This window comes from Apus apus, chromosome 6 (genome assembly GCF_020740795.1).
Source record: "Apus apus isolate bApuApu2 chromosome 6, bApuApu2.pri.cur, whole genome shotgun sequence".
Classification (NCBI taxonomy): domain Eukaryota; kingdom Metazoa; phylum Chordata; class Aves; order Apodiformes; family Apodidae; genus Apus; species Apus apus.
Window position 1 is genome coordinate 23,871,899 of NC_067287.1, and position 14,664 is coordinate 23,886,562.

The 14,664-nt window shown below is 37.5% G+C and overlaps 1 protein-coding gene across 1 annotated transcript in view; it reads right to left on the reverse strand.

The window, feature by feature from the left end:
* The window catches only part of PDE11A (phosphodiesterase 11A), a 126,647-nt gene that overhangs the window by 72,047 nt on the left and 39,936 nt on the right, over positions 1–14,664 (reverse strand). Inside the window, exons 3-4 of the mRNA XM_051622801.1 lie at positions 3,304–3,393; positions 1,074–1,214 (exon numbers count right to left, since the gene is read on the reverse strand). Coding sequence (XP_051478761.1) covers positions 1,074–1,214; positions 3,304–3,393 — 231 coding nt within the window. The remainder of the gene's footprint in view (positions 1–1,073; positions 1,215–3,303; positions 3,394–14,664) is intronic.

Sequence of the window (14,664 nt, forward strand, 5' to 3'; positions counted from 1 at the left end):
GTAAGTGAAGTTTCAAAACGGACTTTTCTTCTAGTGGCTATACCATTAAAAAATATTAAAGCAAATACATACGACAAAACAGGTAATTTTTCTTTTTTAGGCAGACCCATGAGCACCCTGCTTCTCAGTTAAGCTGTCCTAGCTGCTCTGTAGTAAGCACTGATTCCATCACACAGAAAACTGAGAATCACAGCATATCAGCTGGATCACAACACTGATACATCCACCAGCAACTTACAGATGTCTCATTAAATGCCTTCAAATACCCAGAAGGATCATAAATGTACATTTCACTTTCCATTTGAAAAAGTGGATATACTGGTTTTAGCTGGGATGGAGTTAATTTTCTTCACAGTAGCATGTGTGGTGACATGTTTTAGATTTGCGATTAAAACAGTGTTGATAACACAGGGATGTTTTCATTATTGCTGACCAGTACTTACAGAGTGTCAATGCCTTCTCTGTTTCTCACTATGCCCCTTCCAGGGAGACTGGGGGGTGCGTAATAGATTGGGAATGGACACAGCTGGGACAGCTGACCCCAACTTACATGCCACACTGTATGATGTTGTGCTCAGCAGTAAAAGCTGCAGGAAGGAAGAGGAAGGGGGGTACTTTAGAGTTATGGCATTTGTCTTTCCAGGTAACCACGACATGTGATGAAGCCATGCTTTCCTGGAATTGACAGGACACCTGCCTACCGATTGGAAGTAGGGTATTAATTCCTTGTTTTGCTTTGCTTGTGCACACAGCTTTTGCTTTAGCTAGTAAACTGTCTTTATCTCAACCAATGACTGTTCACACTTTAACCCTTTCAATTCCCTTCCCCATCCTCCTGGTGTGGGGAAATGAGTGAGCAGCTGTGTGGGGCTTAGCTGCCTCCTGGGGTTAAACCACAACAGTGGTGTTGAGAAAGATCCAACCTGTACTTAATTTGCATTTAAGAGCAAAGTGCTGAAAGAATACTTGGTGTCCAGTACTTACCTATGATACAAACCATCTTCACCACAATAAAAGCAGCTGTTCCACTGCTCAAATATTAGCTTTTCTACAGAATGTGCAGATATACTTACTGGTGATTCTATATCTTCCAGAAGTAATACTGAGCACCGTTCACACTTCAGCAGAGTCTGGGCTCGATGCATAATTTTCTTGACAATTTTCTCTAAGTCAGTCTGTTCCTCAAAGAGGTCATTCACTACTTCCAGTAAAGCCTACATACAAGGACAGAAAACTGTGGCATTGGTTGTACAATAAATAAATACATGGAGCATTGCAAAGGAAGCATAACCTCTGGAACTGGTTTTAATATAAGTGATCCATTGAAATCTTCATTCAAATAAAGTTTGAACCAGAATTGGGGTGGGGGTATCTGAAGAAAGAAAGAAGTTCAATACTTCTTAGTCCATAATTGGGCACAATCCAACTCTTAGCAAACAATGAGGATCTTTCAAACTGCTTCACTGTGGTCCAGAAAAGAAACAATAGCTGTAGTGCAACTCTTCAAGTATGCAGTATGGATTGAGTTAGGTGATTTGCTGTATGACTTTACTGGTGCATTTAAACTCTATCCATTTTGCATGTTGAAAATTGGAAAGAAAACAACACATCAATACTTCCATATTCTGATAGCACCCTCATCCAGTCTTCACCCCTAACAACACATCTATAAAACAGTGTTTTAAAATGTAGGGCTTCCCCTCTCATTTTATTGACTTTAAAAATAATAGGCCATGTTCTTTCTTACCATGGGTCCAAAGAAGTGTGCCTTTATTCTGGTTTAGGGCACAGACACTAAAGAAAATCCATATAGGTAAGCATATAAATGTTAGTGGTCTTAAGTCTCTTAATACAGTGTTCATCAGCAAAACATTGGTCACAGCCACTGGAACTTGCCAGCAAGTTCCTAGTTTGATAGGGAAGGCAAAGTATTGGCTTTTCCATCATATATTTCTTGATAACTAATTTCAACCATGGACTAGGCAAAGCTAAAGACCACCAACAGGTCAAAAATGCAGTTAAGTACAGGCCACCATGTAGCTGTCAGATGACAATGATATTTGTTATGCCTCGCATGGCCAAAGCAGCAACAAGAAACAAAGAATCTGTATCTCTAATCCAATTTCCTGAATGTACCAGAATGTACCATTTTCTAATGAAGAATGAGAATGTCCTTAAATACTTTCTGTTGAATGCCTCCCTTGGAAGATTAAATGCTGACTTCTCAAAAATCTGTCATTGTTCCTTGCAGGCTGGGAATCTGCAGCAAATTTTAAGGCTCTAAGTAGTCAAACAATTATTTTGCTTGAACATCAAACAAGGAAAAACATATTTGGCAGAAAAAGTTTTTTCTCCCCCAAGTCTTCTCCACACCTTCACCCCAAAACATAGTGGTCAGAAAGACAAGCTCAGATGCTTCATGAACTTTAAATACATACATCATTAGAAAAGGGCTATTGGTAGTTTTCAAAGTGGTGGAAACATTAGTTTCCATACATTGAAAGCACCAACATTCTGAATATACAAATATGAGTGCTCATTACACAGACCCACCCCACTCTAGTTTCCCCCACCTTGTGAAGTGAGAGAAGGTTGAACACTACCAGTGGTATTTCTGCTAGAGCTTTGGTGAGCTGTGATCCACGATAACAAAAGTAGCACTTCCCATCATTGCAGGAAAGGTGATTTAAAAAGAAAAAAAAGAAGCCAACAATTATAAAACACCCTCAAAATTACCATTTTATTTACTGAAAAAATAAAGACCTCTCTGAGAAGTAAAGGACATGAGGCCAGCCTTGTTTTCACTTCTTTGGAGCCTCCTGTCCCAAATCATACGTGGCATCTGCAATCATGAATAATGTATTGATGCAGACACATGCTGTCAAAACCCTTCACATACAGATTTTTCCTTACCTATTTTTGTGAAGTTATATCTACGTTATTTACACATTAGTATTAAAAATTCAGGGTGTCAAAGGTGTGATATTTCTGGAATTTCATGGGAGTTTGAATCTCTGCCAAAGTAACTCTCTCTCATGTACCACCCATGTCTCAAATTCAATAGTTTCAGCACTATGAAACATGGAAGTGACATTAGAAAACAAAAGCCATGACCATGAGTATCTTTCCCTCCCATGCTCTCTTCTTGCTGCCTCAGTCAAGGCAGTGATCTGTTGAAAATGCATTTTTTTAAAATAAAACACAGTTAAAACTGTCTGCTTAACAAACACGTATGCATAGCTGGAATCTGAAGGAACAAAAGACAAAGATTTGATACCAGTCCAATGTACATTTTTTACTTACCCTGCTTCTGTCATATTCCTTCCTTGAAGCTGCAAATAGCTGGGCATTGGATATGGCAATCCCACAGAATGGGAGATACATTTGCATCACCTAGTGTCAAAAGAAATTGCCAGTCATTAAAAACAACTGCAATTAGGCACTGAAGTTACTAGCAATCACCATACATTAACAAAGACTGGACAAGAAGCACTGGGAAAATATTTTTAGGTGCACAAGATGATTTCAGGCTGACTCTGACTTTAGGCATACTTAAGCCTCTCTCTGCATGAAAAGAATAAACCAGGCTAGTCAAATACTTGAGTACCTGTAGGACTGGCACTTTCACAAGGATGACACTTGATCACAGTCTGATAATAGCAGCATTTTTAAGCCATGTGCTGGTAATAAGTCTGTAACATAGTGTCACTGCTGAGGGGTTCCCAAGCTTAGGTCTGAAACATTAAGTAAATTTTGTAGGTGCTGAATAGCCTTGATGTTTGCAAAGCCACTGAGAGTTAAGGCACTTTGCTGTTTTATAGAGCCAAAAGAATGCTGCTGCAGCTAACCTTTCTGGTTAATTCTCTCTGGTCTATGTTGACTGGAAGATCCACTGTAAGCAATTCTTTCTGTGACAAGTTGGCATTGAGAAACTGGCATTTGTCTTTGAAATTCCATTTAATTAAAAAATCACTGCTTACCCAGGGAAGGGGACTACTGACACTATGTGAAAAAAAACACCAAGACTTGTAAGCATCCACAACAACTGAAACAGCAGCAACTTGTTTTACTCTATCTTCCTTAAACTACGTGTCTACTTAGTGTTTGAGTAATGACGAGCTTTCTGGAAGGATCTTCAGATTCTCTGAATTTTGAACTTTGCAGCTGCCATTCTGTCAGAATAACTGCAGATTTTTAAGGGTGCACACAACTGCTATTTTGCAAACACTTTACTTTCTTCCCCTTCCCACTGTGGTTCCCTCTAAAGGAAAATGATACACTTTAGACTTTACAAACACTTATCTTTTCAGGGAGGTATTAAACTAGCCAACCAGATCTGCAGGAAAGAGTACACAAAATGAAAAATAAAGTAAGACTGCAAAAGATCACTAAGAGGGGGGGTCTATTTTTTATAATGAGCACTCTGAGAGAATTTGCATATTTCAGTTCAGGTATTACAAAATGAAACAAGAAAGCCTATCTGTATTTTCTTCTCATAGTATTAAATGCCACAGCCAATTAAGAGATGGAGAGCAGAAGAACTTTAACCTGAGAAAAATCTGACCTTTAGTGTAATAATTAATATTATAGTCAGACTGGACACATTTTTACATAATAAAAATAAGTAAATGTTGGTATTTATCATCCCCACATTGGAGCCTCTCTTCCCAAAACTAATGCAACCCTGTGGCAATGGAAAGCATAGAAGAAGTTTATAAACCTTCAGCCATCACATAAACAAGCTAGCAAAGATTTTTTTTCCAGCAAGAAAAAAATATGATTTTGCAATATTGAAAAATACTGCTCTCTGAAACCCAGATTCCAAGGCACTGACTCTGCATAAAAATTAACATCCATAAAATACTGGTTTATGAAATGTCCAGAGTCTGAAAAGCTGCTGATTTACATCATTCTTTTCACCACTCAAACTACTTATGTAAGGTGCAGTGCAGCTAAGAATCATCAATCTGATTAAGATATTCAGTAGAAGAAATTAATAAGTGTTACAGCTATGAAGAAAAAAACCCAACAAACCAACCAGGAGGTAGAGGGGAACCACCCTGTGAAAACAGATAAATCAGTTATCCCTGTTTACAAAAAACAAACAAAACCACAACACAATTTACAAAAGCCTACTGTCATTCCTCTTTTGTACTTTCTGAACCATAAGGGCGAGTGCTGTGCTTCTGGCAAATTGTAATACAGTACCAAATAAACAAAGAAAAAAGACATTTCTAATGGTAACGGAATTTTAAATAAGGTTTTTTCAGCTAAAACTGCCAAATGGAGCAAGAAGCAGTTATCACATTCTGATTTTGAATTACAAATTTAAATCTGCAGTACTCAAGACTGCTTTACAATCACCTTCAATATGATGCTACAGCCCTTGACATTTCATACAAAAATGTAGTACTGTAATATCGAGCTCTTATCTGCCTGAGCCACATACTGTAAGGAGCTGGTGTCGTTATGCTGGATTCACTGCAGGGATTTCCCTCCAAAGAAACACAAATAGTTGAGCAAATGGCTCATAAGCAGGACACAGTATTTTTTTCCTCCTTTTAAGTGATAGGTATACAATTACTAATCCTCTGGTGCTCCAAGGTAGAAATGTATTGCATCACTGAACTATAATGCACTGTAATTTTATTTCCATTCCTGCTGATCCGTCCCTGGAGGTATTAAAAAAGTAGGTAGACATGGTATTTCAGGAGATGGTTTAGTACTTAGGGGTTGTAGGGTGGACAGTTGGACTTGATGATCTTGAAGGTCTTTTCCAACCCTGATTATTTGACGATGATGATGATTACTATTTCTCCTTAAATAGATGTAACTTACAATGAACATAAAGCACAATCTATATTTTACTTTTGTAATTCTCCAGCATGGATATGCTTCAGTAACATAATACTGACTTTGGTAACTCAAAAAAAAAAAAAAATTGAGAAGAAGACAATTATATTGAAAGGATGAAGTATTGAAATGTTGGTCACAGACACACTCGTTAAGGAGCATGTAACAGGAAACAATACCAATAAATGACAGGGTTATTTTAATTTGCCTTGGTGAGGCAAAATCTTGTTAAGAAAGAGCTGCTTTCTTTTTCCCTGTCTGCTGTTCTTCCTGCAGCACTGAACAGGTCAGGGCAGCTTGCCTCTACCAGCCAACATCTGTGGATGTTTCTGTTACACCAATGCACAAAACATTGGTGTGAAACTCACAGAAACACCTAACATATCCTTCTAAATAAAATAATTTCCCTTTCCTATACTGAAGGCCATTTAAAAAAAGAAAAATTGAACCAAAATGGACTATAACTGACAGAAAATTTCTTTCCACATCTATTTAGAATTAATTACAGGAAAAGAGCTTGCAGATTTATTAAACAAACCAATTTCCTAAGAAAGCAAATAGAATATAAAAACAAAAATATAGCTTTAACAGATATACTTAATTTATTTTAGCAAATAAGATTAATTGTAATGAGTCATCACAGCACTTTGTGTCATATTAACAAACGGTGAATATGTAATAGTATATTTTATAAAAACATATTTTATAAAATGTACCTGCTGAAAGGTTGGAAGAGACCTTTTTAAAAAGGGTGCCAACTATAAGGCATTCAGATTCAATAACTGCAGGTTAATGTAATATTTTTAATTACTTGAGCTTTCAATGCAGGGTTCAGGTCATGCAACTCAGCTTCTCACACCTAATCTTCCTACAGATACTGTATCCTCAGGTAGCAACTAAGCTCACCTCACAGATTCAGAGCAGAAAATAAAAGCTAAAACACTGTGCTCACTTACAAACTGTTCCATATTTTATCAGGACAGGAAACCCTCTATGAAAATACGATGAAGTAATGGGCAACAGTTCAATATCTCATCCTCCTCCTTTCTAAATTCTATTATTTCATTATGGGGGTTATTGTATGTTATTATTATTAAAACACAACTAGCAAAGGAATGAACAGAAAAAAATAGTAGACATTTTAATATTCAATTATGCAACATTTTCAGGTAGGTCCTGAAGATAATGTATCCTTTCTGCAACACCACAAGAAGATCAAATTATTGCCCTGACTATAGTCACTTTTTTCTTTCCACAGAAGGATACATTCCCCCTGCTTTAGTATCTTCACACATCTCCAAACTTATATGACCAAAGTTAGGCCTTTAAATCCACAAAAAGAACTGAAGCTCAATATGTGGAAGCCCAAACTGACTGCTAGGACAAGAAAGCTGTAACCTGTGCTCGTTTCATTAGGGTTTTACAGCATTGGCTCTGAAATCAAGATGAAGCACACCAGTTCTCCCTCGGAATTTCAGACAGTCACCCATATGTTTCCTCTTCATAATCACAATTTTATAGGCCTAAAGTTTCATACCTGGTTGCATTGCTGTCTGGGCACATAAGCATTTGGACCCTTACCTTACAGCATCACAATGCCTTGAGATGTGATGCCCATTTTCCTTGATGCCAAGACATAGGGTATGTCAGTAAGATGCTTATCAGTGTTTTTCTGAGCTGCTAAAAAAGTTACTGGGTTTTCCCATGATCTGGGCTTGGGTTTTACGATAACTGCACACATGATATAACTTTTTTTTTTTTACCATCAGAGACAGGAGGAGACCTCCAGTTAAACTCTTACTGACAACACTGGTCTGCAACCAATACCAGTTTTGCCTTCATCACACAGCCTAGGGACCATGGCTCCTACCTTAAAAAGTTTGAAAGAAGGCTATTTTCTAGAATTTAGTGTCTTGTGGGAAATAAGTTTTGAAAAATTTTCTCTTAATGAGAAAAAGATATTGAAGCCTTTAGTTTCCTAAACTCAGTGTTGTTTTACCCTCACAAATAGCACAGACTCTACATCAACCCCAAAACAGTATGAAATATTACTTTTCTACCCTATTTAGGAATATAGGTGTTTATATCAGCAGATCTCAACGTCTTCTACTTTTTTTTTTTTTAAATGACAAGTAACAATACAAACAAGGAAACCACATGCACACAGACCTGCAATGCAGAAAATTATTAGCTAATTGTGAAAAACAGCCAGTGCTCCAATGGCAACACACTGCAGAGGTAAAATGACATTTACCTTGCTACCCCCACATGTGGTTTTGCCTGCACTAGGCATCCTCAGAGAGCATCCACTGCCAGTTCTGATACATATAGTCTAACTCATGGCTTCTGCCATAGTCCTGCTTGTGATCACAAACAAAACCAATTTGGATGTCTGATGAAAGAAGGAAGCTGCTCAGTAAGGCTTGCATACTCAACCTGGCACAAAGTCCACATTAAGCTCTTAGCAAATGCTTATGTGCTTCAATTGTTTTCTTTAGTGGCCACAGAACCCACTTCTTTTTATACAGCTTGCTTGGTAAGCCCATAAGGGAAGGGACGTAGTGCAGGCTTACTAGAAAGAGAAAAACATCTTTTTAAAGTAAAATTTAGTGGCTAAAGTTTAAAGTTATAAATGTTTTGTAGACATCCTTAAAACCAAGTCAGGGAAGCCAGCTGCCCTTTAATATGCTTCCTAAAGTGTTAAAAACAGATTCAGAGAATGAAGTATTCTACTGAATTCTGAGAAGAATAAACCAAAATCAATCGCAAAATGGTTAAGCACAAGCATTACCTTCTGCCAGCTGTGCACTCTCTGGCTATCCATGCCTCTGTTAAAATCTTATCTTCTGGGCTTGCACTTCCGAGAAATATTTTCCAAAACTATTTTTCCACCCCCAGCGTGGACAGAACAATTGCTTGGTAGAAACACTGCATGAATTATGGGCATACAAATGGATACATAAGCTCTTATTTATACCACTGAACCTGCAGAGGCTCCTGGGCCAATTTTCTATTGTCTCTGATTTATTTATTTATTTTTAATTTCCATTTGCATATGGTTGTTGTTTATGCAGTCCCATAAAAATGCTCTAATGCTTGCAAACATATGGCAACATCTCTGTCCTATAAAGCTGACTAACTATGGAAGCTTTTTGTGGCTGTAAACAGCCTGAAAAAGACCACGGGACCGTTTATTCAGCACTGACTCCATGCTTGGCTGCCTCATATAGTTACTGGCTCACATTCAAACTAGATAACTGCATCACCAGACAGATTACAACACACTGGAGCAGACATATTATAGTTTTAAAACCTGAATCCTGTGTAGGTCACTGTAATCACAAGCTAAGGCACTGGGAAACTATTGCAGACAGGATCAAGGGGCAGGAATGGGCAGGAGTGCAGGTTAAAATGGCACCGTACAGCCTCAGCCTCTGGCCTTTTCCAGACCCCTGTACTGCCCTCCAGTTGCTACAGCACAAAACCTGTCTTCTCTCTTTTCTCCTACACATCTAAGATCTTTAAACTGGGAACACAAATGAATGCATTAAATTTGATTTAGAATAATACACTTGCAAAGCTGTTTATACAGTCAGAACTGCACATTACTCCTATTTCACTCTTTTGACAGGTATTTGGAGGTTTCTTGCTCCAGTCACTTTACAGCTAAACACTTCCCATATCTGCCAGCACTAGCATGAATTGAAGCTAAAAAAAAATAAATCTAAGCAAGCCACACTGAGTTCTTCTGTTATACACACAAAAACATTGGCAGTGGCTATTAAATCTATTTCTAGCAATATTGTGTGAGACATATTTAAACATTCTAATATTGCACTGAATTTAGCATTCATTATAAAGTGGGAAGAGCAATCAATTGTACTGTAAATTTCCACAGAGAACCTAATTTTAAATGTTGTTACTCCAAGTAAATATGAAATCTGAGCATACTTCAGCTAAAGACTAGAAAGCTGAAAGTAATTTAAATATATGTAAAATGGCTACTATTCTAGGATCCAATCTTCTGATCTCGTACATGCAAAAAATCTGCTATTTTAATTGAAAAATTATCCGTATTTTAGACACACCTTAATCAGTGAAGCTTAAGAATAAGCCCTGTCTCATCAAACACTTCAAGCTGCCAACGAGTTATTAAAAAATGTCATAACAAACCAGGATTTCCAGCAGAAAAAGGGACAAGAGGAAGAGAAAAGTTACAAAGGAACAATTGTGGTTCTATTAAAATGAGAAGTGTATCAACAGGTAAAGAGTAGAGGTAGCAGTCAAAGACTAAAAAGCAGTGATACAAGGAACATGCTAGTGTAAGCACCTGTAAGGCCAATGCATGGCATTCAGCACTTTGTCCTAGGGTTTCAGCAAATGCACATCAAGCTTGAAAGCAACGGGAAAAAAATCATCTTTCAGGAAGCTCCCTTGAGAGCTGAAAAGTTAAAGTAATGTGACTGAACCTGTAAACCACCATGCTTCTGTATTATAAACAAGCTGAAAAGCATGGAGACTCCTTACTGCAAGGGCTGCTGAGAGCTCTCAGATCTGGACAGTGGAGGTATGCACCACATCTGTGTGACCATCTGTAGTTTGAAGGCTGTTAAATCAACCCAACAATTATACATTGTTTTTCCCTATCAAGTCTAGTGTTTTCAGCCATTGCTTTCAAAAGTTAGCAGGGCACCATCCTTTGTAGGAAAGTCTTATGGAGAAGTACTAGATAGCTTTTATTTCAGCTGAAATAATGAATAAGCAGCATCAGAAAATGTCAGAAACATCCTCAAAACCACAACTCCTACCCACCAATTAACCATCTCTCCTTCAAAGGCCGAACATCAGTCATCTTTGATGCATCTAAATTATACCACCACCTTAATAAAAGTCAAGCTGACAGGGTTCACAGAGAACATTTTACCTGTGTAATGTTTTCCAGAGACATCAAGAGGGATTGTTACTGCCTAGCTAGTCTCTCCTGTTGGAAGATGAGCCACTAGAGGCCAGTTCCCAGGCACAGGAGCCTGCAGCCATTGCATAAGGCTAGTTCTGCAGTGCCTTAAATCTCCATATATCAAATCATTCAGGCAGACCATGAGCCAAGTTCTACAGCAGCAGTATGGTGTCGTATTTCTTTTCTAGAGACAGCAAAACTGAAGCAAATAAAGATTAAATTACTTATCTGAGGAGAAAAAAGGTCACAAAGAAAGACTTTTGTCAAAATTTTGGAAAAGCTCCTGGTTCCCACTATGCCTGCATCCGTGGATCCAGCCTGCCCAGACACTGTTACAAAAGCTTTATAAATGTCTCCACATGAGACCAGAAGATCTTGGTATTGGCACTGCAAAGTGAGAGCAGTTAAGACTGATACTATCCATGCTAAAAAAAAAAAAAAAAAAGAGCTGCAGATCAGAACTTTAAATTGGCACAGGAGAATTAAGAATTATCACTTCAAAATTGATTTTTCCTATGGCACAACTGCAGGCTTCAGTTTTACCGTTTCAAATTGTGCCACATGTCTGGTTTCTGGCAGATGCTACCCATATTAACTGACCATGCTAATTAAATGGTACTGAAATCAAGAGTAAATTTCACATGCATCCATGCACTGAGAATGCCATCTTCAAGTCACAATTCTACTCACAACTCAGTTATCAACTCACATTTCTTGTCAACAATAAGGACTAGACTTAATTATACACTGCTTTCTTCCTGCAGTCTGTAAATATTAGAGTACACAAACTGAAAACTATTTGTTGTAACTCTTGGCTTAGCCAGGACTGAATTAAGATGTCTTGTTTCACTTTTTGTACAAATAAAATTTTGTCTTTAGAGCCAGAGTGCAGGCACAGAATCAGAATCATGGACTGGATGAGGCTGGTAGGGACTTTTGGAGGTCACCTGGTCCAACCCCCTGCTTGGGAAGGACTGCTGTTGGTTGCTCAGGACTGTATCTATATAGCTTTTGAGTATCTGCAAGGATGAAGACTTCACAGCCTCTCTGGGTAACCCATGCTTGTACTTGGTCACTCTCACAGTAAAAAAGTATTTCCTCATGTTCAGTTTCCTGTGTCTAAGTTTATGCCATTGCCTCTTGTCCCCATCACTGGGCACCACTGGAAAGAGCCTGGCTCCATTGTCCCATCAGCTATTTATACATAGTGATGAGATTCCTTCACAATACCTCTCTTCTCTCTGCTGAACAGCTCCTTCAGTCTTTCATCTTAGAAGAGTCTCTTAATCATCTTCATGTTACTTCATTAGACTCTATCCAGTACATCCATGTCTCTCATGCTCTGGGAAGCCCAGAACTGGACACATTACTATGAGTTGTGAGTGAAGCTTCATCCTGCTCTTGCATAAATACTACGTGCAGTTTAATAAAAAAAAAGAATGTAACTCATCTATAGGTAACAGTCTGCTTTGAGATCACAGAGCTATTATGAAGTCACTATTGACATTCTTTTCTCATATACTTCGAAAGGTGATTTTTGAAGAAAAAGATACTAGAATAGCAACCTTTTTTCATACTGGCCTTTGTTTAACAGAGAGAGAATGCTTCTAGAAGAGCTCACTGGAAAAGCCTGATCCTTTGCCATGCTGAGCTCCTCTTTCAGTGAGGTGGGCATTCTTGTCTGACTAAAGCCAATACTTCCCTCTAGCTAAAACCCCAACTGGAATATAAAAAGCCTGAATCCAGCACATAAACCAAGCAGATTTCCTGAATTAAACTGTGCCTGGTATCAGTAGGTTTAGTTGCCCTGACTGCCTGCTGTTTCCAGCATTAATCCAAAGGGGTGGAAATGGTTGCTTCTCTTCAACTACCAAGAAAAAAAGAAAAAAAGTGATCTAAATTTTCATACACAAGTGAGATCCAGAATTTAGGTGAAAGCTTAAAAGAAAACCAGAGACTCAGGACACCAACGGTGCTCCCTCATGTTACTCCTTGTCAAACAAAGCATTTCTAGTGTTTCTTAGACTACAGAAACTTTACATCTAAATGGAAAAAAATTACAATGGAGTGGAAATAGTCCATAAAGGACAACATATAGCATTATTCACCCTTCCTCTAACCCCAATTTATGTCCCTTTCCAACTGACCATTTCTTCTATAATACATAGAAGCATCACAACACAGCATATTCACTTTCTGTTTTGACATACCTCCTTATGTTATTTTGTTGAGTGTTTCCTCAACATTGGAAAATTTGCCAGTGGTGTTTTACATTTGCCTATTTTGAGTTTATGTATATTTAGTGACTAATATAATTGCTACTGAACATCATGGCACTTCATCCTGGGGACGCTTATCTATTCTTCATACATTTCTCCTGAGAAAGCTACTCTTATACGGTGTATCAGTTTTACCCATAACACAATGTTTCTGCAAACATTCATTATCTTATTCCAACAGAATTTATTATAAAACTGGACACACTTTATAAAAACTATTTTAATCCAATTATACCAATTATATAATCTGAAATAGGTTCTATTATAGCATTTTCAGCCCTGATTAAAATAACTCCTAACACTTAAAACATATATTGTAATTTCTACCACTCACATTGTGAATGTTAATGTTTCACATGAGGGAGAAGGGGAATAAACCCTACAAACCTTTGCCTTTAAGAAAAGAGCTCACAAACCCACATGTTGAGTTCATAGATGAAAAAAAAAAAAGCAAAAAAAACCCGACAGTGTATAGTAATAATATAATATTTAAACAACTTTCACCAAAAGTATCACAGAATTCTCTGAAGAGAAACTGATCTATAAATCTAGACAGCATCATTGTTAGTGGTCTAAGGTTAGTAACTACTAAGTTCAGGAAAACTAATGTAACATCAAGGCAATATAGTAATTTCTTAAACAACAAAAACAAAGAAAATGCTAATTCTTATTAGTTTCAAATTAAAGGACCTTTTGAAAGATCATCACGAAGTCATAAAAATTCCTTAACTGCTTTCTGTATAAATATATTTAGAAAAGAGTGTTGAGCAATTATGTCACCTCTGCTCTTCTCCATTATGAGCATAACTTCAAGGAACAACAGCAGCAAAGTAGCTAAAGCAAGTATTGCTTTCATCCACATCACTAAGAGCCTGCAGTAATAATACCTGACATATTACTTTGGATTTACATGGTTGTAACTTCCTGAATTTTGTCATCTTTAAAAACGTAGAAATTAGCTTGATGCCTCAAGGACATTTTCATCGTTTCTGGCTCTAGCAGTTTCCCAAAAGGCAGATTGACCTTAGTTATTTTACCCTTCTCAGACAGACACCAGTCAGAAGAAGCTGAGCATAAGTACTTACCATTTTTTTGGAACCATGTAATTTGCAATATAGTCTGATTGGTTTGACATTCCCTGCTTTCTCTGTATCTCTGTTTTGGGTCTACCAGGATGACCAAATCTCATGTTTTACTGTTTAATCCATGCACAAGAACATGCCAATAGAAACAGGAAAGGAAGGGACCATCTCTGCACAGAACTTTGAATTGTACCTATAATTTCAATGACAAGAAGAAAAATATGTTCTATCTTTTTGGTAAGATCTAAAGCCACAATTTGCTGTCAATGTGTAAGTACATATTATCTAACAATTTCTTATTTACAGCACTGTAGTCTCTCCCTGCAATTGTGCCGTTTATGAAGGTAAACAATTATTCAATCTGCAATATTGAAAACATATCAATTTCAGAAGGCAAATTTACTTATATATTAAAAATAATCCACTTCTCTCTTTAGTCTTAGTTTAAAAAAAATATCTTGAAACCCTTTCAAATTAAATTTCTTTGCCCAAA